At 56.0% G+C, this 23,828-nt stretch overlaps 1 protein-coding gene across 4 annotated transcripts in view; it reads right to left on the bottom strand.

Annotated features, from left to right (window-relative positions):
• Positions 1–8,576: 8,576 nt before the first annotated feature.
• Positions 8,577–23,828, bottom strand: part of TRABD2B (TraB domain containing 2B) — a 217,616-nt gene continuing 202,364 nt past the window's right edge. The window contains exons 5-7 of one of the 4 annotated variants that reach the window (XM_061184241.1): positions 23,552–23,642; positions 20,082–20,351; positions 8,577–11,694 (exon numbers count right to left, since the gene is read on the bottom strand). In XM_061184241.1, coding sequence (XP_061040224.1) covers positions 11,475–11,694; positions 20,082–20,351; positions 23,552–23,642 — 581 coding nt within the window. In that variant the 3' untranslated portion in view covers positions 8,577–11,474. Of the gene's footprint in view, positions 11,695–20,081; positions 20,352–21,225; positions 21,794–22,948; positions 23,022–23,551; positions 23,643–23,828 lie in introns of those variants that run through there. The other 3 variants (XM_061184242.1, XM_061184243.1, XM_061184244.1) reach the window with 3 other exon arrangements.

The raw sequence follows: 23,828 nt of genomic DNA, 5'->3' as shown, positions 1-23,828 counted from the left end.
CTCTCACCTGTCGACTGGAAAAAAACGCACAACCTAAAAGTTGAGAATTACGTTTTATTCGGCAAACTGAGGACTTAAGCCCGGAGACAGCCTCTCAGCTCTGAGGTGCTGTTCTGAAAAGGTAAGTGGGGAGCCAGGATATAATAGGAGTTTTTGCAACAAAAATCAGGTCATCAGAACATCAAAAGTTTACTGTTTATTAAGGAAAAACCAGACATCTCCAGTTAATGAATTTAGCACTTCTCTCTGTATGGGAAGATGCAGGAGTCTGGGCTCATTCCTTTGATATGGCTGGAGAGATTGGCTGGGTGAACTGGGAAGTAGGATTAATAGGGACGGAGAGGGGAAAGGAGGGATGGAAGGAGGAAGCCATTGTGCTTCCAGATCAACTGTAAGTCCTGAGGAGGGCCCCTGCCCTCAGGGTACCGTCACCTGTTGTACTGGTACTCCTCCCACCCACCTCCCCTAAGCTGTAGGCTCTGGGAGAGCAGGGAGGACCAGCTCTCTAGTTGGGAGCTCAATGCACAGCATAGTGTAGACATTCAATAATTCTTCATTGGGTGGATGAATATTTTTGAACAAATCTACACACGCCCAGTTCTGAGCATAGGGCCTGGCCCCCCTGCGGATTCAAGTTTGTAGGGGGGGAAGGTTTTGGAGGCTGAGGGAACCAGACCCTGGCCCATTGCCCTATATCCAGGTGAGCCACAGTGTGCCGAGGCCAGAAGGGCACATGGGAGCCTGGAAACCGAGGCTCTGCTTCCGCCTTCGATGTGCCAGCAGGACTTGGGCGAGTCTGCCCTTGGTGGTCCCCTTATCGGTTCCCAAGCCCAAAGGTCCTCTCCAGCTCCCAAATGGAAGCCTGGCTTCTCCAGGTCACCTGTTCAAAGCTGGAGGTCACAGCCCAAGTAGCACTACCCCCTGGTGGCAGCTGCCAGATGGCAGGAGAGCCTTCAGCAACCAGCACCATCCGAGTCCGATCCCTGCTGAGGTTGGCCTCGGAGGCTCCCGGTTCTGTGCCTTTGGGTCTGGCTCAGGTGGGCTGCTCCAGAGAGGGTGCGGAAGGAGAGCTTCGCAGCCAGTCGTTAAGGCACTCACAGAGGAAAGTCCCTGGGACCGCGAGACTTCATGTGTCATTGTGTCGCTGGGACCTGGCATAGCCTGGGGGTAGGCGGGGCTCAGTAAATACCTTCCTCCTTCATCACCTTCATCATCCTCATTCACCACCACCACACAGCGCTCAGAGCACTTAGGTTCTACGAGCACAGGCACGTTATCTGAAGTCCTCATGGGAACTCTGTGGGGCTGGGGTTTTCTTCTCCCAGTTTGCTGATGGGAACACTGAGACTCAGTGGGAGGAAGCGATCAGGCCCAGGCCATCAGGCTTTTACACCACATCGAGGCACTTTGTCTTAAAGCTGCCCATGGCTTCTGCTGCCCACAGGGCGAAGTCCCAGTGCCTTGCAGGTTGCAGCCCCTCACACCTGACCCCAGGCCCCGCCGGAGCCCAGTCTCCTGCTGCAACCTTCCCTGCATCCTTCAGGTCTGAAGGCAGTTAGGTCTCCTCAGTTAGGCCCCCGAGGCCACCGATCCCTGTGACAGTGGGCACATCTCCCACTCCACATCTGAGAGCTTAGGGTCAGGATCAGTCTCGGGGTGAAAATAAACTCCCGAGGGCCAGACTTGCCCCTCCACCGACCTCCCCCTTCCTGCCCTAATCCAGGGCACACGTACCCTTAAGTCTCCTCCACAGGGCAGCCAGGGTGATTTGCAAAATCACAGATCCACCAAATACCATAATGCCAGGGGAACAGAGAACTTAGGTGACGTGCTCAGGGCCACACAGCTAACCTCAGTGGCGCCCATTGCCTTCCTGATAAAGAACCAACTTCTAAATGTGTGCAGCGAAGTGGTCCAGGCCTGCCCCTGCTCACCACTTGGGCAGGCAATCGCCATTGGCTGTGCCTGGAACCCGCCCTCCGGGGCTGAAATGCTTGCTTCCCCCTGCGGGGGCTGCTTCCCAACCCTCCACCTGGCTGCTGGTCTCTGCTGTCTGCAGGGGCAGAAATAACCTCTAACGTGTGTCGGGCCTTGGTTTCCAATGCATTTTTTTTTTAAATTTTATTTATTTATTTATTTTTGGCTGCGTTGGATCTTCATTGCTGTGCACAGGCTTTCTCTAGTTGCGGCAAGCGGGGGCTACTCTTGTTGTGGTGTGCGGGCTTCTCACTGCGGTGGCCTCTCCTGTTGCAGAGCACGGTCTCCAGGCGCGCAGGCTTCAGTAGTTGTGGTTCACGGGCTCTAGAGTGCAGGCTCAGGAGCCGTGGCTCACAAGCTTAGTTGCTCTGCGGCATGTGGGATCCTCCCGGACCAGGGCTCGAACCCGCGTCCCCTGCATTGGCAGGTGGATTCTTAACCACTGCGCCACCAGGGAAGCCCTCCAATGCATTTTTATATCCACTATCTCATTACAACCTTATTGCAACCTGTGCCAGGACTATTTTTATTGTCCCCATTATAGCGATGAGGCAAATGAGGCTGAGAGAGGGACGGGACTACTCGGGGGCAAAGCCAGGGCCAGGCCCCAGGACCCCTGACGACCAGCCCATGACTTGGGATGAGCCTGGAGAACCTTTGTTGGAGGATAAAGGGTAAGGGACTACTCTACTGAATATGGGGAGCCAAGTAGGCAATTTGTGTTTTCAAGTTTCCCTGGGAGGGGGAGACTGCTTGCTCCCAGGTGGGCTCCTAGAGGCCCGTCCGTCATGGCTCCTCGTCCCAGGCAGCAGCCTGTGCTGGGAACCCACTCTGGGGCCGTCTTACTCTGGCCGAGACCCTGCTGTGTTCTGACTCCAGGTGGTCCTGTCCCTCCCCCTGGGCCCTCTCTCATCTGTGTTTTTCTTTCTCTCCACCCAAGCCTCTTCTGACTACTCTTTCATTCTCCTCTTCATCTCTCCCCAGCACGGTCTGTCTCTCCCTTGATCTCTCACTCCTTCTGGATCCTCACTCCATCTTTCTGTACTGTTTTCTTTCTTGTTCACCTATCTTCTCCTGCATTCCTCGGCCCCATCCCCGTTACCATCCTGCTCGGCCCCCTTTCCATGCTTCCCGAGTCTCAGGGAAGAGGAGGTGGGTGGGAACCAGGGAGGGATCGTCTGGGAAGCCTGTGAGTCTCCAGTCTTTGTCTGGGGACTTGTGTCTTCAGGTTGGAAATTTTCTTTTTTTGTGGCTGATCAGGGAGGAAGAAATGGAAAATACAAAGAGAGAAAGCACAGGAACTGTTTTGCAAGCCCAGAACTGACATAAAACAGGGTTTTATGAATATTTTCTGAAAATAATTTCGTTTTATGATGCCGTGTAACAGGGGCTGGCCCGCTTGCCTGGCTTCCTGGCTGCAGCGAGCTGCAGTTGGAGGCCCCCAACTCTCTCGCCCCTCCCAGGCCCATCCAGCCAGGAATCATCCAGGCCAGGCTGTTTCCTCCACTGCGGCAGCCCTGGAAGGTAATGATGAGGTGGAGGTGGGGGGCAGGCGGGCGGGGGAGGTCCTGGATGGCTCAGGGAGCCCTGGAGCTCCCCAAACTCTCAGCTCATGGGCGTCCAAGGTTGGCAGGTCTAAGCTTGTGATTTCTGTCCACTTGTAACCCAGACATGGCCAGGACATTCTGGCTCCAACACCCCTTGTTAAGATGGTCCTGGACACCAGCTCTGTGGCTGGAGTCCAAGCCCTCCTAGAGTCGGTGGATTCCCTGGGGCTCACACTCAGGTGGTCTTCTGGGCCTCCAGCTCCCTGTCGTTGACCTTGCCACCTCTGCTTCACCCCCTGTCAACTTGGCAGTGAAAATCAGCCCCTTCCATGGTCCCCCACCCCCATCCCAAATCTTCACAAGCAATGGAGAATGTACTGGGAATCAGCAGAGCAGACAGAGTTAGGGTTCTCACTGCAGCCAGGAAATGACTATTATCTGCAGGTTTTCTCCCCGCGCAGGAGGCGCAGTTCCCACCTCCCTTAGTTTCTCTATCTTCCCAGCTCCTCCCTTCCCTTCCTTCCTTCTCTTGATTCCTTCTTTCTCTTGCCCTCCCTTTCAGAAGCAAAATGACAAAATTCCTCCCCCTGGTCATAAAGACGATCTCCCCTCCACCTCCTTTGAGGTGGGAGAGGGTGGTGATTTTCCTTCCTACCTCAGGCGCCCATGAGGCAGCCCTCCAAACGAAGATGGAGGTTGCTGTTTCTCAAAGGAATTTTAGTGACTACAATTGACTCCACTTCCTTTCATGCAAAGAAGGATACAGGTCCGGAGAGGGGCAGAGCTTGCCAGAGGCCACAGAGCCGGCAGGGGTCACAGGCCAAAGCAGGGATCTTCACACTATTGATGTCAACCCTAAAGACCATCACGGTGGGGTGGGGAGCAGGAGGCTTCTTCTCTGGAGCCTCTTCCAGAGCTGGTGGGTGGGACAGAGGTCTGGGCCGGCTCCGGGACATGGAAGAGGCTCATCGCATTGGGCCTCGGATGGGACCTAACCTTACCCACCTGGCCTGTGAAATGGGGATGCAGAGGCCTCCTTGCCCACCTCACAGGCTGCAGCCCACACATGACAGCGCAGTATAGTTGAGTAAAGGTTAAGAGAATAGTCCTGGAGCTTAACCACTTGGGTTCCAATCCTGGCTCCAGTATTTACAAGCTGTGTGATTGTGTACTAGTTACTTAACGTCTCTGTGTCTCAGTCACTTCATCTGTAATATAGAGTTAAGGAAGAATAGTTGTGAGAATAAAATAATCTAAGACATAAATGTGTAGAATGTTGTCTGATGCATAATAGATGCACAACCAACGTTAGCTTCCAGTTGCATCATAACCTTTACCTTGGGGGGGGGGTTCCCACGTGCAGTCCGCATTACTCTTGTAGGAGCCAGCAAGGACTCATTAACCATGGCCAATGAATCGCCTCTGGTGAAGGCTCCGGGGTTTCAGAACTAGAGACCTCGCCCACTCCAAACCTCTCAGTGACCTGCCCCCCTTCCCCCACCAAGTCCCAGGGGCTATGTTTTCTTCCCTGGTGGACCCTGCAGCACAGACCCCTTGTGCAGATCCCAGCCAGCTAATACTTGAAGTGTGATGTCTGATATGATATAAAAGATCTATATTTTACCTGAAGTCTTCCCTCCCATTCTTCTTCCTTTCCTTCTTCATTGACTGTGTCTTTCTTCCACGAGCACCCACTAGATGTCAAATCCTGTGCTTTGACAGTACAGAGATGACCAACCACGGTGCTGGCCCCTGGAAGCCAAGGCGAAGGACAGGCACATGAAGGTCATCTCCGTACAACCCAGGTACACAGCGGATGCGGTGCTGTGGTGACGGAGGGGAGGAGGGGCTAACTTGGCTTGAGGAGTCGGGGAAGCCTCGTGGAGCAGATACCACTGGAGCTGGGTCGTGCAGGATGTGTAGGAGTGTTGAGTGAGGGGTAGAGATGCAGAAAGACAAGGGGCGCTGGGGGAACAGTATGTGCAAAGGCAGAAGATGGGGACAAGCAGGAAGAGTTCAGGAAACACCGAGGCAGCCAGCAACCCTGGAGTGTTGAAAACCGGGAGAGGAATGGGTCAGATGGGAATTTCATGCTGGGGACGTGGGCAGGGGCCTGGTCTCAGAGCACCTTGTGTGACCTTGACCTTTGTCCTGGGGACAGTGAGGAGACATGGGTGAGTTTTAAAAAGCCAGGGAGGTTCGTGGTCATTGTTGTGGCTTACAGAGCTCACTTGAGCTGCAGGGGAGAGAGTGGGCCGGAAGGGACACAGCTGTAGGGGGCAGGGGAGGGTGAGGAGGCCTGGACCAGGGTGGAGAGAGGGGAAGGGATTAATGAAGTCGAATCAGTAGGTGTTGGTGAGTGAGGATTGAGAGAGAGGGGGCCCCGAGGGTGAAGCCAGGTTCTAGGTTGGTTGCTCAGGTGAACATGGCTGGAGAGGGCTCTCCAGACCCCACTTGGCATGGAGCCTCTTGAGCCACTGGACCCCTGCCCAAACTACCCTCCCAGAACCTGCCTGTGTTTTTGCGTGGAAAACGGGCCCATGCCAGTTCCTCTGCGTCACCGCCTCAGGTCCTGGCCCTCCCAGTAAAGGCGATTTCCCACACGTTCCCCGGCAGTAGGAGGGGAGACATCGGCATGCAGAGATACCATCACGTTAAAGTCATCATGTCTTTTATTAATATATTATGCTACAAAAATATTTTTGGCAAAATAACATTAATAGCATCTTTCTTTGTCTTCTATTATATTCTTAAAGAACTCTTCATGAGAATTCACAGAGGTGAGGGGAAGAGGTGATTGAAAGAACAACAGCACGAATACCTTTCCAATACATTAAGATTTGAAGCTTGTGTCACACAGTGAGAGTCAGGCCAGGACGTCCTGCAGTCTCTTTGAGGCCCAGGAATGGGGCAGGGGCTCTGGCTTCCCCTGCTCTGGCCTAGGACATCTCTTGGCCAAGAATCAGCCCCTGCTGCCCCAGCCAATGGGGGCCCAAGATGTCTGAGAGCCCCGCCGGAAACTTCTTTGACTTGGGTCTTGTTCAAAGCCCACTTTCCCCCGCAATGGGACTTGGGATGGAGGGGCCCTTTGAGGCGGGCTACTCTTTCCCTTCCTTGCCTGCCACATGCTCCCCATCCCATGGCGGCCCACAGGTCCTGGGAGGAAAGCCGAGCACTGGGCCTGGGGAGGGGCGGCACCTCACCTTTGTGGAGCCTCGAGACTGTGGAGCCCTGGGGCTCCCCCAGACCCCTAGAACAGTCCAAGCAGGAAACAAAGTCTCTGCTTGACAGATGAAGAGATAGAGGCTCAGAGAGGGGCAGGGACTTGCCCGAGGTCACTCAGCAAAGTGAAGGAGTATCTAGAATATCTCTGGCAAGGGAGAGCCCACGTTTGGAGACAGAGCAGGAAGAGCTGAGGGTGTGCTGATGCCCCTGGGAAAGGGCCAGGCAGGGCTCAGTCAGTTCTCATATCCCCCTTTTCTCTCCCCCAGGGTCGGGGGGGGCGGGGAGGGAGGGAGCTCTGGGCTGGGAACAGGGGCTTAGGTTCCGGTCCAGCCCTCCCCCACTGCCTAGAAGTCCCCCTGCCCCAGGGCAGCAGGCAAGCCTGCCAATTCCCGTCAGGCCCGGCTGGGCTGTTGAAGAAAGGGGGTTGGGGGGGGCGGGGAGGTGAGGCTGGACTGATTTCTGAAACTTACTGGTTTAGACAGCCAGGCCGGGTGATATTTTTGGCTGCTTAGATGAATTTTTGGAAAAATAACAATGTCCAAAGAACCTGAGCATTAAAGAGCCAGGAGGGACCCTACCCCACTCCCTTGCCAAGACTTCAACTCTCCTGCCACATCTCCAGCCAGTGTGCCTACTGCCCCTGCTCATACACTGCTCCTGACGGGAAACTCAGGACTTCTAGGGGCACCTGCCATCTTCCCACAGCTTTGACTTTGCAAAGACTATTCCACTAGCAGAGTTAAGGTCTGCCTCTCTTCTTCTTTCTTTCCTTTATTCCTTTCTTCCTCCGTCCCTCTCTACACATCTCTTGAGTGCCATCTTTATGTCTGATGAGGATACAAAGATGAATTCACATGATCCTTGCCATCGAGGAGCTCACAGTATGATAGGAGAACAGAGGCATAGACGGTCTCAACACAGAAGGCTTCCTGTAGGAGGTGCTATCTGAGTTGATCCTCAAAGGATGAGCAATTAAGGGTAATAGAAGGGCGTTTCTAGGCCTAGGAAGCAGCATGTGTGAAACATCCTGTCTATTCTGGAAATGACAAATATGCTTCAGTCTGGCCAGGCACAGAGTGGGAGAGATGAGAAGCGAGGCTGGCATGGTCAGCAGGGTCTGACTGTGGAGGGTGTAGAAAGCCAGGCTGAGGAACACGTCACCAGCCCCAGTTCTGTTCTCTGCCACACAGGGTACCAGCAAAGCTGCAATTCCCAGGTAGAACCTCTCTTGTCCTTCATGGCATTTTCCTATACTTTCCCTTTGGTGGAGGACCTTTCTTTGGGATCCCTTGTGATCATGGCCCCAGGATGGAGACTGGGCAGGTGGGACAAGGGTCTTGAGTCCCTGGGCCAGCCCAAATCTAGCTGAGGCCAGGAACTGGGTGACAGAGCATTTAGTGTGAGGAAAATCCGGTCATAGTTTTTCTGTGCAAAGGCAAACTTGCCAGTTGGCACAAGCTTCCATGCTTCATAGACTCTAGATCTTTGACTCTCAGAGCTGGAGGGGCCCTCAGTGGCCCTCTGCAGCTCCCTGCAGCTTGACTCACACACCTTTACCGTCCCTGCCTTCACCGGGCTGCTGGTGCTCAGAACAGCCCAGAGGGAGATTAGGAGACAGGGCCATTCTGACCTGACCCAGAAAACCCCTTGGTCATTTAGTCAGTCGTCCTGAGAGACGGGACCCAGGGCCACAACTAACATGCTGGCTCTCAGTCCTTGATCTTCTCTGCCTGCCTCAAGGTCAAATGTAAAAGTCTTAAGACGTGGACGTGATGCTCTCAGAGCAACAGGGGTATTTTATGAGGCGAGGCACACAGAATGTGCTGGAAAAAATGTCAGCAGTGGTGGATAGATCATCCAAAGCACGTGAGTAGCTGTGGATGGGATGATGGTTCCCGGGCCCAGGAAGAGAGAATTCAAGTGCCCCAGCCATGCAGATTTCTGTACATGTGCCTCGGGTCTTCTGCGACATACGTCAGCAAGTTCAGTTCATTTCAAACCCTGGCCAGCGGGTGGTCCTCAGGGACCAGTGAACTTAGGCTACAGACGTCTGCCTAACTCACGCTGGCTCTGGCTGTCCCATCAGCACATGTCTACCTGATCAATTGGCCCATCCATCAGCTGCCCACGTGGCTTTCTTTAAACACTCGAGTGCTTGGTGGAGGGAGAGTTTGGGATCTCCCAACCTGCCCAGAGGAGGGATCTGGGGGCATCTGCCTGTGATCACGGGCCTGGACAGAATGACCTTTAAAGTTCCTTCTAAGAACCTAGGATTGGGCTGCTTGTTGCATCTTGATGATGAATTCCTCTAGGCCAAGGAAGGCGGCTAGATTTGGCCCCAACACAGAGCCTGGCACTGTGTGTGTTTGATAATCACACACTGCATTAATTTACCTCTTTGGCCCCGTGCCTGGTACAGATCTGGGCATGCGGTCAGATGCGTGGACTGTTTACCAAATGCTTCATCTTTAATTAACCTCAAGCTCCATCTCAATACATCTCATGCCACACTCTGCCCTGAACAGCGGGAAATCTGGCCTGTGTGTTTCTAATTCCTTTACACTTATCTCATCCAAATAGCACTCTGCACGATGTATTTGATGTCCAGCAGGCCTTCTGAGTCTGCTTTATAAGTCAGCTAAGCCCCTTCCTGCTCAGAAATAGGAAGTCACATTTCTGCCAAGGATAAACGGACTCCAGCCTTGGCTGGGGTCAAGTTCAGTTTACAGTTTGGTACCCATGGGGCTGGCTGGACCCTCTGAAGCAGAGCTCAGGGCTCCTGCCAGATCTCAAGTTCAAACACATCCATCTGGGTCGGAGCTAAAAAGAATTCAGCTGCTTGCCAAGATGCCTGTGGGACTTCTGACCATCCAACGAGCTGCCCAGAATTCTACTGTCTCAGAAGGGAGACAGCTGCCAAGCTGGGCACAATAGCCCTGATTCTAATCAGACACTACCAGGCCTGCCAGGGAAGCCCATGGTGCAGTCATGCTGGGGAGCACTGAGCTGGGAGTCAGCAGACCTGCTCAGCTGTGCAGCCTTGGGGAAATGCCTCACCTCTCTGGGCCTTATTTTTACTCTCACTGTTATTATCTGTCAAACGAGGGGCACTTTCTGCTCTTGGGTTCCAGGACTCTGTAATTGATGAGCTGCCAGCCCAGTGAGGGGTCAGGGCTGGGAGGCAACCAATCTGGGTCCTCTGCCTTCTCAGCCACCACCTTGAGGACAGAGAAGCTGGTCAGTTTCTCTGAGTCTCAGTGGCCTGCTTGCCCCCCTTTGGCTGCTCTGCCTTACCAGGCCCATCACAGCTATCCTCCAGCCTCTCTGATTCGGCAGGAAAACCTCTCATCGGCTTCAAGATACGACAAGTCGGGACATGGGACACGTGGGAGAGCCTGTTGCCAGAGCCCTTTGGCTAGAGGGACCACCATGATTACTGTAGCCAAGTGGTCTCTTTGGCTGGAGTAAGAAGTGTGAGCTGGCCCATTTGGGTGAGACCTGCCTCCCTTGGAGATTCCCTGTGCAAAGAGACCACAACAGACTATGGTCTAGGAGACAAGCATTGCTTTTGAATCACACTGATCTAGGGCCACGTCCAGGCTGGGTGACATTGAACAAGTCCCTTTATCTCTTATGGGGGTTCAGTTTCCTCATCTGTGAAACGGGGCCAATCACATCTCACAGAACTGGCGTGAGGATCTGTGATAAAGTGAATGTGCAAAATGCCTGCCACACTGCAGGCTCTGGACAAATGGCAGCTCTCATTACAAGTATCATTACCATGGGATTCCTAGAGGCCCTGCCTCTAAAACTGCCCTTCAGTGCCCACTCCTGTCCTTCGGCTCAGCTCACTCCACTTGGCCGTGACTTCAACAGCCTCTCCTGTAAGCCAAGCTGGATTAACGATACCAGAACAGGGAGGTCTGGACTCATGGCCTGGATCTCCCACTTGCTTTGTGACCTGGGGCAACGACCTTACTCTCTTTGGCGAGTTTAACCATGTGTCACATGGGGCTATGGGACCACTTCCTTCAGCACCAACATCCCTTCCCCCACCCAAGTGCCTTGGCTGGAACACATACCAAGAGGTCTGGAGGGCCAGTTCACAGACACTCAGGGTTTTCAAAATAGCAGCATTCTCTTTCCTAAAGTATCGTCCCAGCCCCAGGATGCATCCAGGGGAAGGAAGGACCGTTAGCGTTCACATCTCTGGCTCCCAAATCCAGCTTCACAAAAGCTAAGCCTGTCTGCCTGCCCCTCCCTCTGAGGTCCCTGCAGTGGGGGAAGCCAAACCTGGTTGCTGGAGGCTTCCGCTGATCCAGAAGCAAGCCAGTTCAAAGCCACGGTCCCCATGAGGTCGCAGACGTGCTGGCAACCTGGGTTCACCTCCTGGGTTGGCGATGGGGCTAGTTAAAGTGTTATTAACATTGGCCACATAAAAATAGTTTTATCAGTAGAATAAATACATTTTCCTTTTTTAATATGGACACATATTTTACAAAACAGCCCCATAGCACTATGGGAAATTAAGATCCTTCTACAAAAAAGAAGATGTAACTCGGGTACAATAAAGCTCTAGTGTTCTAACGGATCCCGTCTGGACTACCCATGAGGTGTCCGGCACCCCTGGAGGTGGTGGCAGGGGCCGTGGGTGTGGCCGCAGACCCTCCCGTCGGTTTCTCTGGCTTCTTTCTCTGCACCCGGCAGGGAGGCGGGCGGCAGAGGTCAGGAGAGACCGAGGGTATGCAGCAGGAAGGGGGCTGTGATGCTGGCAGCGATGGCGGGGAGGAGGCCCAGGGCGGGTTGTGAGCGGCTGGGCGCTGAGCTGCTGGCCAGCCCCGGCTCTTCCTGCTGCTGGCGCGGGTCGGAGAGCTGGAAGGGGGGCTTGGCCGTTCCGGAGCTGTGCGTGGTCTGGAAGGGCAGTGGTGGTGGCGAGGCGGTGGTGCTGGAGGGAGAAAAATACGTGGAACGTGGAACAGCCTCTCAGCAGCCTTGTCCTGGGCTGTGGTCTTAGGGTTCAGATCCAACTTTTTATTGAATCTGGTTTTTTTCTCATAAAATGGAGAAGGAAACAAAGGGCTCAGACAGGGAAAGTGAGCAGCCCAGAGCCACACAGCCAGCCTCAAGGGTGACCACTCAAGAGTACTGGGTCCCAGGCAGAGAGAAGTGAAGTGTTTCGGAGGAGATCCATCTGGGGTCACGCTGCAGCAGGCAGCCCTCACACCTCTGCATGCAGGTGCCCCTGGCCTCCTGCTGCCCTCCCCTCCCCAGTCTGAAATAAACAGAAAACAAAACAAAACACACAAACAACCGCCCCATCTCACCCTCATTATCACGGCTATCGTTTACTGAGTGCCCCCTGGGAATCCGCACTTTATAAGTAGCATCTCTGGTCCTCAAAACAAACGTTCAACGGGCTGCACCACCCCCTTTCACCAGATGAGAAAACGGAGGCTCAGTGAGGCTCCCTGGGCCAGGTCACAGAGGGAGTGGGGCGGCGCCTCGGGGGGCAGGCACCCTGGTGGCCTCGCTCTGCCTAATCACAGGGAGTGTCAGTGAAGGTGGTCCCTCAGGAACTTAGAAAAATAGAAGCCAGTTTGGAGGTCATGGGTGAGGTTCTCGGCTCAAGGAAGCCTGCGTGAAAGAGAGGGAAGTACCGAGACAGAGAAATAAAAAGAGATGGAGTGCAGAAGGAATTGGCGGGCCAAGGCCAGCACTTGGTGGCATCGGGAAGTCGAGGGGAGGGCAGGGGCCAGGACCAGGTTACCGGCTCAGGTCCTGGAGAGAGAGATAGGAAATGATGAACAAAGAGAGGGGCAGAGGGCAGGGCAGGGACTGGGGAAGAGAGTTGCCAGTGACGGAGGCATAACAAAGAGATACCAAGGGGGAGAAGGCTCTGGGATGAAGGAAAGGGCTGGGCCCCAGAAGCGGTGGGCCCACACCTGCCCTTTGCAGCCCCGGGGGGCAGGAGGCAGAGGGAGATGCAGGGGGAGGATCCGACAAACCCCATCACCCCAGAGGGTCAAAGATGGGAGGGGAAGGCCAGGGGCAGGGGGCGCACAGAGGGGCCCCAACCCAGTGTGGAGCCCGGATGGCCTCCTGGAAGAGGTGACACTGCAGTCAGCCGTGAAGGCCGCGAGTCCAGCTTGCACATGGCTGAGGGCGCTTCCGGCGGCGTCTGTGCCCAGCACGTAGGACCCGTTAATATCTAATCCTCATGACAACACTACGAGGCAGGTAAGACTACTATCCCATTTTACTTGTGAAGAAACCAAGGCACAAAGAGGGTAAGCAACTTGCTCCAGGACACACGGCAGGGACAGGATCTGAAGCGGGCACCCAGTGGGTGCTCACCAGCAGTTGATGGTGGGGCAGGAAGCTTGCCCCTCCCTGGGCATCTGCAGAGCGGGCAGCCTCCTCCATGAGGGACACTGCCTGCTCTCCAGTGCTTACCCTCCCTCCCTGATGGGCCGTTCACTCCCCAGGTCAGCTGGGATTCCCCCCATCCCCGGTCCCACACTGGCCATGTTTCCACATGCTGGGCATGAGGCCCTGACAACTGGCCATATCACCACGGTGAGCTCTGTAATCATCACCACTGCAGCCCAGCCCCACCTCTGTGCTGGCCGGACCCTCACACACAGCCTGGTTCAGCCTCAGGGGGTGGTGGGCAGGGGAGCCCGGGGGTCACAAGCACATCCCTGCCTGCACGGGGTCTGGGACCTCTGCTCTGGCATCCGTGTCCGTGTGCCCTCAGAAAAGGAGGGGCTTGTCACTCCCTGCCCTGTCCCTCCCCCTCTGCTCTAGTCCTGGTGATGCTGTGGCCGCGGGAACCCACCACATCCTTGTGTGAGGTCCTTCTCACCCTGGACTCTACAGTTGTGATGTGTGTTCCTCTGTCTATAGAAATTCCCAGAGAACTAATCAGGAGAGGAGGGAGCAAATGCTTGTCACACACCATGGGTAGCAGGAGGTGTTCCTGAACAGAAATTGTGTGGCAAGCACCGGAAGGGAGGGGGCAGACCAGGCAGTTTCGAATGCCCCTTATGACTCCCCCAAATCCGGCACATTGTACCTCTCACCCCATGCCGGCCTTCAGAGCACCCGAGACCTCTCACATGACCTGGTGCGGGCTGACCTCACCTTTCTGGGCTCTCCCAGCACACACCACCATCCCCAGTCACACCTAATGTCCTGCTGCCATTTTCTGACTCACCTTTGAAGGCCTGATTCAATGTCTCCTCACCTGGAGGCCTCTTTGATCTGTCCTCCTGCCCCTAAGGCCACCTGGGAGAGTTGAGGCTCCCATGAAGCCTTGCGCATTTCTCACTGATCACACTGTGTCACTGGCACCTATTTATGCGCACGAGGTTTGAATGGGTTTCGTATGTAAGGTGCTTAGAACGTTGCCAGGCGCACCGGAAGTGATGTATGGTGTTGGCTATTTTTAGCACTATTATTATGTGTGTGTCCTTGTCTCTCTCACTAAAAGCATCCTCCATTTATGGAGCACTTCCTGTGTGCCGGCAGACACTGTGCTTGATGCTATACATGTGTCATCTTATCATTGTTCCCATTTTCAAGATGGGGAAACTGAGCCTGAAGACGTGCACCAGGCTGTCTGCCTCCCCAGCCCCAGCTGGGCTGTGGTGCCGTCCCTAACTGCGGAGACAGAGAGCACGGGAGTGAAGCATGGTTCTTCCTGCAGAGACCTCGCACACCCATGGGTGGAGGCTTGCCAGGGTCAGAGAGGAGGCCCCCTGTGGCCTCAGCCCCTGGAGGGTATTGTGCCCACGCCCAGCAGGATCACTACCGCAGTCCCTTCCCTCCCCTTCTTTTCTAATGAAGGGTTCCTCCCAGCTGCTGCCCCATCTTTCCAGCCCGAGCAGCTGGGAGGCCAGGAAGGCTGGCCTCAGGAGAGGAGGCTGAGCTGCCACTTGGGGTGCCCAGAGAGGGGCCCAGCAGCCCCCGCCGTCAGAAGAAGGACCAAGTAGGAATCATGAAAACTATGTCTCACAAGGCGCCCAAAGGCATTTGCTTTCACACTTTGAAAACCAAAGATGCAAACTCCCCCTTGGAGCCTGAGTCGGGGAATTATTGCTTGGAAGGAGTCCCAGGAAAACGGGGTGAGGTTAGTGGGGTGTGGACAGAAAGCCCCTCCAAATGCCCCCACCTCTTGGGCCCACTCTGCTCACAAAGCCCAGTCCAGATCCCAGCCCCACCCCAGGCCCATGCTGGGGAATAGCGTCTCATGGCAAAGTGGCCTCGAAGCCAAACCAAACACTCTGAGTGTTCCCAGGCTCCGCAGACGGCTGGCACCAAGGGCCGAGTGCGCTCGGAGCCGACAGGGCCCCTTGTGTGGGAAAAGGCCCTCTGTCTGGGTGGAAGGCAGAGCTCGATGTCCCCGTTTGCTGCGTGACTTTGGGCAGGTCCTGCCCTCTAGGCCTCAGTTTCCCTGTGTGTACAACGAAGGAGCAGGATCAGACCCTCGGACTTTAAAATGTTTTCTAGCAGCAGAAGCCAGAAGTGAGATCATAGGCAGAAGCCCAAGGTATAAAGCACAGGAAAGCAGGGCTGGTGCCTGAGGTGTGTCAGCTGGCTGCCTCAAGTCTCATCTGTAGGGCTTCCTGGAGTAGGGCCCCAATCCTGGCACTAGAGGGTCTCTAAGAGCCATCAGGGCTGGGTCTGGGGAGTCTTGGAGCTGTGGCTTTCTTGCAATACAAAGGTGGTGGGCTCCTCAGAGGATTCCGAGGAGACAAAGTGGAGATGGAGCTGGGGGCACGAGGGCCTGGCTGACGGGTGGCCCTGCTGCCTGGGGTGGAGCTCGCGATGTGATCCGGCTGGAACTGTCTGGGCAGGCCGGTCAGACGCAGGCAGAGATCTAAAGTGACTGGCTTGCCCACAGCTCCCTGTCCTGGTATCTAAGGCCCACGCCAGCCTCCAGGCCTTTGGCCACATGGTCTTCTCTGCTGGGAATGCCTTCACTCTCCCCTCACTGGGTCACTTCGACCCTCAGGGCCCCCAGCCCTCCAGCCCTTGCTGGCTGGATTCCTCGCCAGGCACAGGCAGAGTGGCCGTGACTCCAGGGCTCTTTCGGCTGCACCACAGGGTCCGGCCATGACCCACGACTCTTCCTGCTCTATCCCCACCAGCACTGGACACGGGCTGGGCACCCTGCATGTAGCCAACTCGCTCCTGTTTAACGATGTGCTCACCCAGGGGCTCATTTAAGCCTAATATGCACTGAAGACCCAGGAGCCGCTTCCTGCTGGGAGATGGGGTGGGTGGCATCCTAGACCAGACTCTGAGAGTCAGCCACCAACACTGGGGACAGCTGTTACTGAGTGTCACCAGTGGTCTGAGGCCAGCTCACCGCTTTATAAGCACCATCATTTTATTCTAAGCCTCCGAGCAAGTACGAGGAAGGGCTGGGGATTCTGCCTGAATTCATCTGTGCTTTTATCCACTGAGTGACCCTGCTCCCCATTTCTCCTGGGCGCATCGTCCTCTAATCAGACGAGGTCCTGGCCTCATGCAGAGATGCTGAGCACCCTGTATGGTACCAGGAGAAAGCCTGGCTGTGCTGGGGGAAAGGTGAGCTGGAGAAACTCAGGGCAGGATGGTAGGTCAGAGGGAGGCATGCAGAGCCCTCCCAGGGGCCCAGGGGGAGGGGAAAAGGTTCTCTTCCCCTCTGCGGGGGCTCGGGCCATCTGCTCAAACCTCTGGAGAAACTGAGGCCCAGGAGGCCAATGACCCCCTGTGCATGTGTGTCCTGCACCCCAATCCCTGCATGGTGGCACCTACAGGGCTCTGCAGCCACCACATACAGATGCCCACCTCTGCACCTGGCTTCCGGCCATGCCCGGGAAACGCTCTCTTCCCTGCACCTGCCCCCTCATGACTGTCCTTCCCGATGGCCCAGTGCTCTGCTCCCTTGTTTATCCAACCCACTGGGGGACTGGGAGAACAACAGAGCTGGCATGACCCCCAGAGGTCAGTCACGGCCCTAACTGTGCAAAAGGAGAAACCAAGGATTGTCACAGATCCGAGTGATTGGGGCAGTGCCCTGCACACAGCTAGCGTGGCAACGGTCTCCTCCCTGGTGTGCCCCCTGGTCACAGCCCTGCTGCCTGCTCCTGGCTCTCAGATGCGGGGGTTCCCTGAGACCACTCTGCGGCTGCTGCACAGCCATCTGCGGACACATGCCGGGCCCCTTTCACAGGTCCCCATAAATCATCCTGCCACGGGCTGCTGCTTCTCTAAACTTCCTTCGGTGTGTTTACATCTGGGGTAATGAGGGGCGAGGCGAGGCCAGTCTGCTCCAGGTGGCACTTCGGCCCTCTCCCCACTCTCTCCCCTCTTCTCTCACTCATGCATGCAGTCAACAAACCCTCAGCGAGGCCTCCGGTGATCCAGAGAAGTCCAGCCCAGCTCTGGTCCCCAGGGCCTCCCGGCCTAGAAACACAAGCGAGCGACTGCCATCTGTGGAACTGTGCCAGGACAGGGGCACCCACGGGATACCCACGGTCGGCGGGGGGAGGCTATGGGATGCAGGGGAGGAACACAGGGAACACACTGTGGGGAGGATGGGGAGAAGGGAGGAGACGCTTGCCAGGCGAGGGCAGCAGGGGCGTCTGCGTGGTGCTGGACGAATGTGGCCCTCAGCATCAGACGGCCCTGATTCTGTAGGTTCTGACTCCATACCTGACTTGCTGCAAGGTCTTGGGCAAGTTACCTGACCTCGCTGAGCCTCAGTTTCCTTCTTGGTCAAGCGAAGCCTACTTCCTGGACTCTTGACAGGGCTGGGGGATGTGAGCGATGTCAGTGGCTGGCACAGCAGGAGCTCAGCAAGTGTCCACTCACATCCACCCCCCGCAGAGAGAGAAGCAAGGACAAAGGTGGGGGTGGGCCGTGCATGGTCCACTGCAGGGCAGCACACAGCTTGGCCAGGACGGGGCCCAGGTATCCCGCAGGAGGAGGGCCAGCAGGTGAGGCGGGAAGGAGGCAAAGGCTCTGCATCCAGGCTGAGCAACAGGAAGTTTACTTGGTGGGGCGGGCGAGGGAAAGCACTGGGAATCTCAGGCTGAGGACGGTAACGTGCTGAGACACGGCTAGGGGCCAGAGACCTGTTAGGGCCCCGCCGTAAGATCACAGGTGGAAGATGAGCTGGGAGAGGGGATGGAGAGCAGGGGATGGATCCGGTGGGATTTAGGGGGAAGCAAACGAGAAAACTCGGAACAGAATTAAAGCTCCAAGGAAAACAATATTGTCAGAAGGGCTACAAATGGGCCCCAGGTCTCCCTCCAGAGAGCTCTCCTCTGCTCCTTCTCGGAGAATCGGAAACTTGGGCATGCTATGAGGATGGGTGGGGTGAGACCCAGGAGTGACGGAAGCTGTGCCCTGCACCTGGGCCCCTCTGGGACCTCAGGGCCGACTTCACTGCGACGCAGAGAAACTTTCAACAAATAGGCTGCCGGTTGGTGGAAATTTCCTTCTCCAACCCAACCAGATGGAAGAAAGTTATCTAGCCACAATTTACCTGTTGGGACTGAGAAGGGGTTCCCTCTTGCCAAAGAAAAGCTGTTTCCTTCTCCTAAAACCAGGTTCTGTGTTTCAGAGAGACGTGTTGTGAAAAGGAAACTGTTTGGAGTCATTTGCCGAAATTTACATTTCAGGCGTGGTTAGGGGCTGGGGGTCCGTGGCTGGAGCTGGCAGCCCAGCCTCCTGTCACCCTGTGGGCTGGACCCACTGCTGGCAGGGTCTCGTTGCCCAGCGGGTTGATCAGGACCCTGGGGGAATGGCCTGATTGGAGTGCTTTATGGGCTGCCAGCGCCTTCCTGGCAGCCTGCGAGCCTCCCCAGGGCTGAGAAGTGGCTCTTGGTAACTCTGTGCCCTCACTCCCGGTGGGAAGGAAGCAGCCCATGCCGGGCACACAAGCCAACTGTGTCGAGGCCAGTATAGCTACAGCAGTGCCTCCACCTTGGGCAGCCTGGGCCGGTGGGGCCTCTGCAGAAGCACGTTTCCCAGGAACCCAGGTTAGGCGCTTTGAAGCCAACACAGGCCCAAAGGAGGAATGGACTCTTACTTTACTTGCTGGAAGTCTTTTTAAGACAGCGCACACCCTGTACTTTAAGACAGTGGATTGGACTATGTCAACTTTTTGTCTATGACTCAGAGACCTGGCTGAGGGAAGGTCATGAAGGGGGTTCCTGTATGACCCTGGACAAGCCCCCATCCTGGGCCTTGGTTCACCATCTATAAATGCAGAGCTGGGTCTGCGTTTCCCAAAGCTGCTCAGAAGACTCCAGTACACATTCAGCACATGGCTTCCCAAGCCCCTGTGCCACACATTCCAATACACGAGGTCTGTGGTGGGGCCTGGGGTATTATTTAACAAGTATCCAAGGTGATTATTTCTGGGGATGCTGAGGAAAATCCCAGATGATGATTTTTAGGGTCCACGTGGAGACTCTGAGTCTCCGAGGGCCCAGTGCTGGATCCCAATGTCCAGGGCAGGGCTACTGCAGTGGGCAGGACTCTGTCCTTCCCTGACAGTCACTCCCTGGGTGCTCTGGTGATGCTGTTCACCAGATGTGGAGATTTCTGCCCAAAAGTGGAATCAAGGGAGACTGCTCTGTGCTGAGCCTGCAGGTGGAGGTTGGAAGACGGCATCTTGGTTACAGCAGGAGCTTTGGTGACAGACAGGCCAAGGGAGTGGTGCAGGCAGAGACACAGGCAGAGGACAGACAGGTGTCAGTACAGTAGGATGATTTCTGCACCTGCCCATCTCCAACAAGGTTTTATCACAAATCCCCCAGCCCCTCCCGAGACAGAGCCCACGCCATCATCTGCCATGTCTCTCTTGCATGCAGGATACCTCTTGCAGCCTCCCTGCCAGCGTGTCGGCTGCTCAGGCCATCCAAGCCCAGAGAGCTCACAGCTTTCTGATTTGGCCGGCCTGTTCCATTTTCTCCTGCTTTCACCTTCTGGCCCATGGGACAAATGGGGTCCGCTTTGCACCCATCATGCATCCAAGAAAGCTAAGGGCAAAGCAGACTTTTGTCCACTGCACCTGAAGGAAGCTCCTATTCCTTCACCTTTAAATGGAGAAAACTGGAAAGTCAGGTGTAAGCGTGCTCTACAAACCCCGAAAGATGAACAGGAGGATCTTCTGTGAACAGGGACAAGCCAGTTTCCGATCGAGTACCCACCTGCCACGCTTCCTTAGAGCCAGGCGTGCGGATAACAGAGTGTGTCTGGCCCTGGGTGGGTCTGAGGTAGGCTGACCAGAGAGAGGCCCAGCTCCCGGTAGACCTGCCCCTCCCAGCTCACCTGTCCTCGATGCGGACCCAGAGGTCATTGAACTGCCGCGGCCGCTGGTGTTTGTTCTGCCTCTTGTGCCACTTCTTCTGCCGCCCAAACTCCTCCAGCTGGCTGAGGCTGTCGGGGAGCAGGAGGTGCGGGGACAGGGCTGGGTCCTCCTCCTCAGGCGGGGCAGTGGGGGCTGCCGAGGGGACCGCAGGGATGGCAGCAGCTGGGGTCGCTTGGGCGGGGCTCGCCGAGGTCCCCTCGGGTGGAGGTGCCGGGCTCCGGGCAACAGGGCTGGAAAGGGGCAACCGCACATGAGGCACGCGTGCTGGGGCGTGTCATTCAGGTGCGATGGGGCACGCAGTTCAGTGGGAAAGTTGTCACGGCAGGAGAAGATGCCAGGGTGCCCGGCTGAGGGTCACCCAGGAAAACCATCGCCTGGTGTTGCGAGATAGAGCTTTGGTTCGTTCTTTCATTTATTGATTCAGTAGATATTTATGGAGCATCTACCTGGCACCAGGAACTTTTTAGGTAATGGTGTTAGTAGTGATCAAAATAGACAAAGCCCCTGCCCTCTTAGCGCTTACTTTCTGAAGCGGGAGACAGAGAGTAAGATGGGCCGGATGTCAGATGGTGACAACTGCTGAGGAGAAAAATAAAGCAGGGGCAGGAGGGAGAGTGTGGGCCGTGGGGGGAGGGGGCGTTGTTGGCAGGGAGGACAGTCTGGTCCCTGTTGGTGACATTTGAGCCCAGACTAGCAGGAGTGAGAGAGTGAGCCCTGGGCAGGTTTCTGGGAGCATATCTGATCTTGGTCAGGGTCTCGTTCATTCAACAAGCTCTGGCTGAGGGACTTGAGGCGAGTTACCCAACTTCCCTGTGTTGTGCCTCAGTCTCCTGCTCTGGAAAATGGGGATATTACAGCTGGTACTTCCTAGCGGCATCACGATGATTTTGTGAGTTAACACAGGCAAAGCACTCAGAACGGTGCCTGGCAAATAGCAGCTGAAACACTTCAGTAATTAACTTCCTTAAATATGAAATATTAACATTGTTGCTGTGCCATTCGTCCAACCATCCACTCATGCATTCAACACTGGTCTCCTGAGCACCTTTTCAGGGGAGGCAGGACAGTGTTGAGCAGGGTGGAACTCAAGGTGGAGGCAGACAGACACGGGTTCACATCCTGGCTCTGCACCTTCCAGGCTATGTGACTAAGGGCAGAGACACAAGTGTCCAAGCAACAGCTGGCTATAAACGGAGTTAATACTACTCACTTCATAGGGTTGTCATGAGGATGCAAGAGACGAGGTCTTCACATAGTGCCTGGCACAGAACCGGCCTCTCTTTAATGTCACCCTCGAGCAAACGGAGCTGTCTGCAGCAGGCACTGACGTGCGATTAAGTGTGTGGCGTGGACCCCACATTCCATACAGCGGTGCGCAGACACCCCTCAGCCTGGGAACACCCTCTGCTCCTCTCCCTTCTATTCTTCCCTCTCTGTGGTCCAAACGGAATTCCTTCTGGGGACATCTGACCCTGGGGGAAGTTGGTCCTGGTCCCGAGAATTGTTAAGGCAAGCCGTCGCCCAAGGGAGGCTGTCCCCCGATTCCGCTCCTGCGTGCACGATGGGGTGAGGGGCTTCTCTCTCCTTGAAGGACAGAAGGCCATCAGCTCAGCCTGTCCTCCTCCAGCCCCCACGGCAGCCCCAGATTCCCAGGGTCCAGGAGATGCCGCAGCTGCTGGGGAGATAATTCAAAACAGGCAGACAAAAAGACTGATCCAGGAAGCACCTGTGGCTGATGATGGCTTTTATTGTTGGGGCCTCCTCGGCATCCCCACCCCCCTCACCCCACCCACAGGACTTCAGCCTGCACTCGGAGACTCAGGCTGAGAGCGGGGCCTGCGGGGAGTGGGGGGATACCTGTTCTAATGCCCGGGCTCTGAGATGAATAGGAGCCGAGGCAGCCTCGCCGGCCTGCCCGACCCCCGCCCCGTCCGGACCCACACAATGAGCTTTGAGGTGGAGGTCCTTGGGGCTGTGAGGAGGAGCTTGAGGAAGGCCTTGTCCCCGAGGCTACCTTGGGTCCCTCATCCCTCCAACTCATGCCTACCCTTGGCCCAGTACAAACTGATCTGTGATGGGCTCCAATGGTCAGGAAGAGCGGTCTGGTCAGGCTGACTCAGAAGATGAGAAGAGGGAGGAGTCCAAGGTGAGAGTGTTTATAAGTTCCTCCAGATGTGCCATAGAGACGGGGGAGGGCATCAGCCTGGAGCTGGGAGACCAGAGGTCCAAGGCCCCAGGCCTCATCTTTGCAGAGTGAAGAGCAAGGCTGCAGTCATTTCTGAGCCCTCCCACCCCTGAGCCCCACCCCCAGCCCCTCAGGCAGTACAGGTTGTGGTGAGGACCTTAGGAAGGCCCTAGAGCTAGACTGCCATTGACATGAGCTGTGTGTCCTTCTGCAAGTGGCTTCACCTCCCTGGGCCTCAGCTTCCTCAATTTTAAGGTGGGGATACTCATAGTTCCTGCCTCAGGGGGTTGTTGTGAGGATTTAATGAGTTAAAAGCACTTAGAGCCCAACACACAGTGAACAGTCAATAAACATTAGCTATGGTTATTCAAGCTTCTTTTGGACTCTGGATTTTATAACATCATGGACACTCTGGCCACCCCTGTGAGGAAGGTTCCTGCACCGGTTGGTGCACAAGTTGCATGGAAGCCTCGGGTTTCAGGGTTCTGTTGTTGTCTTCTAGGGCTGCCCAGCACATGCTGACGCCTCTCCGTGCCCGGCCTGGTGCTGGCACTGTGGACCACAGGTGAACCCAGCTGGCCTCTGCCCTCAGGCAGCTTCCAGCCTGAGTGGGACAGAAAACCCACACAGGAAGAGAGGCTGGCCACTGTATGCGCTATACGGCTCTTCGGGCAGAGCGAGTGCGCCCTGGCAAGAAAGTCAGGTGAGGGAATTGCTGCCAGGAGGCAGCAATGAGGAGGTGCGGTCAGAGGAAGGTGAGGACCAGGTGTGGGCAGGGCTGGGACACAGGGAAGAGGCCTGGCCAGGGCTTGTCCTAAACATGGCCCCATCTCGATTCAGGGCCTGGGCATCCACCAGGTCCTCTAGGCAGCAACCCGGGAGCCCTACAGAGTCCTTGCTCCCCACCGATCGCCAGTCTCTAAATCTTGAACATCTCTCGAAACTTAACGCTCCTCCCATTCCCACCTTCACTGCTTTCCCACCGCCCTGACCTCCTGCCACTATTGCACACCAACCTCCTTCCTGGTCTCCCCACCTCCAGCCTAGCCCCCACTCTTGGGTGCCTGGCGAAGGCCAGTCCCTAGGAGGCCCCATCTCACCAGAGGCTCCTTCAAGACTCTGCCCCGCAGGCCTGAGCGGGAAGGCAGAGTGCAGCCTGCCATACAGCAACGTGGTCAGCAGGGCCCGTGGACCAGCAGCAGTGGGCCAGCAAGTCCCACGCCCCCAGATGCCCCAGCTGCTTACCTGTGGATGGTCTGTCCCGCGGGCGTGTGCTCCACCTCCAGCCCTGCCTGCCGAAGGACGTCGATGACTGTGTTGTTCCCCAGAAAGTGACCTGGAACACAAGAGACAAAGTGGGCTCAGCCACATAGCAGGTCATCAGCAACTGGGGACAGCCTCAGGCCAACGACCTACACCAAAGTCAAGGGCCAGCCTCCCTGAAAGGCAGTATTGTGTAGCTGGAAGATGGGCCGGTGCCACCCTGCCTGGGTCCAAATCCTGGCTCTGCTGCTCATTGGTT

This window comes from Eubalaena glacialis, chromosome 3 (assembly GCF_028564815.1).
Source record: "Eubalaena glacialis isolate mEubGla1 chromosome 3, mEubGla1.1.hap2.+ XY, whole genome shotgun sequence".
Taxonomy (NCBI): Eukaryota; Metazoa; Chordata; class Mammalia; order Artiodactyla; family Balaenidae; genus Eubalaena; species Eubalaena glacialis.
Note: the sequence above shows the minus strand (reverse complement) of the source record. Positions and strands in the feature narration are given on the sequence as shown.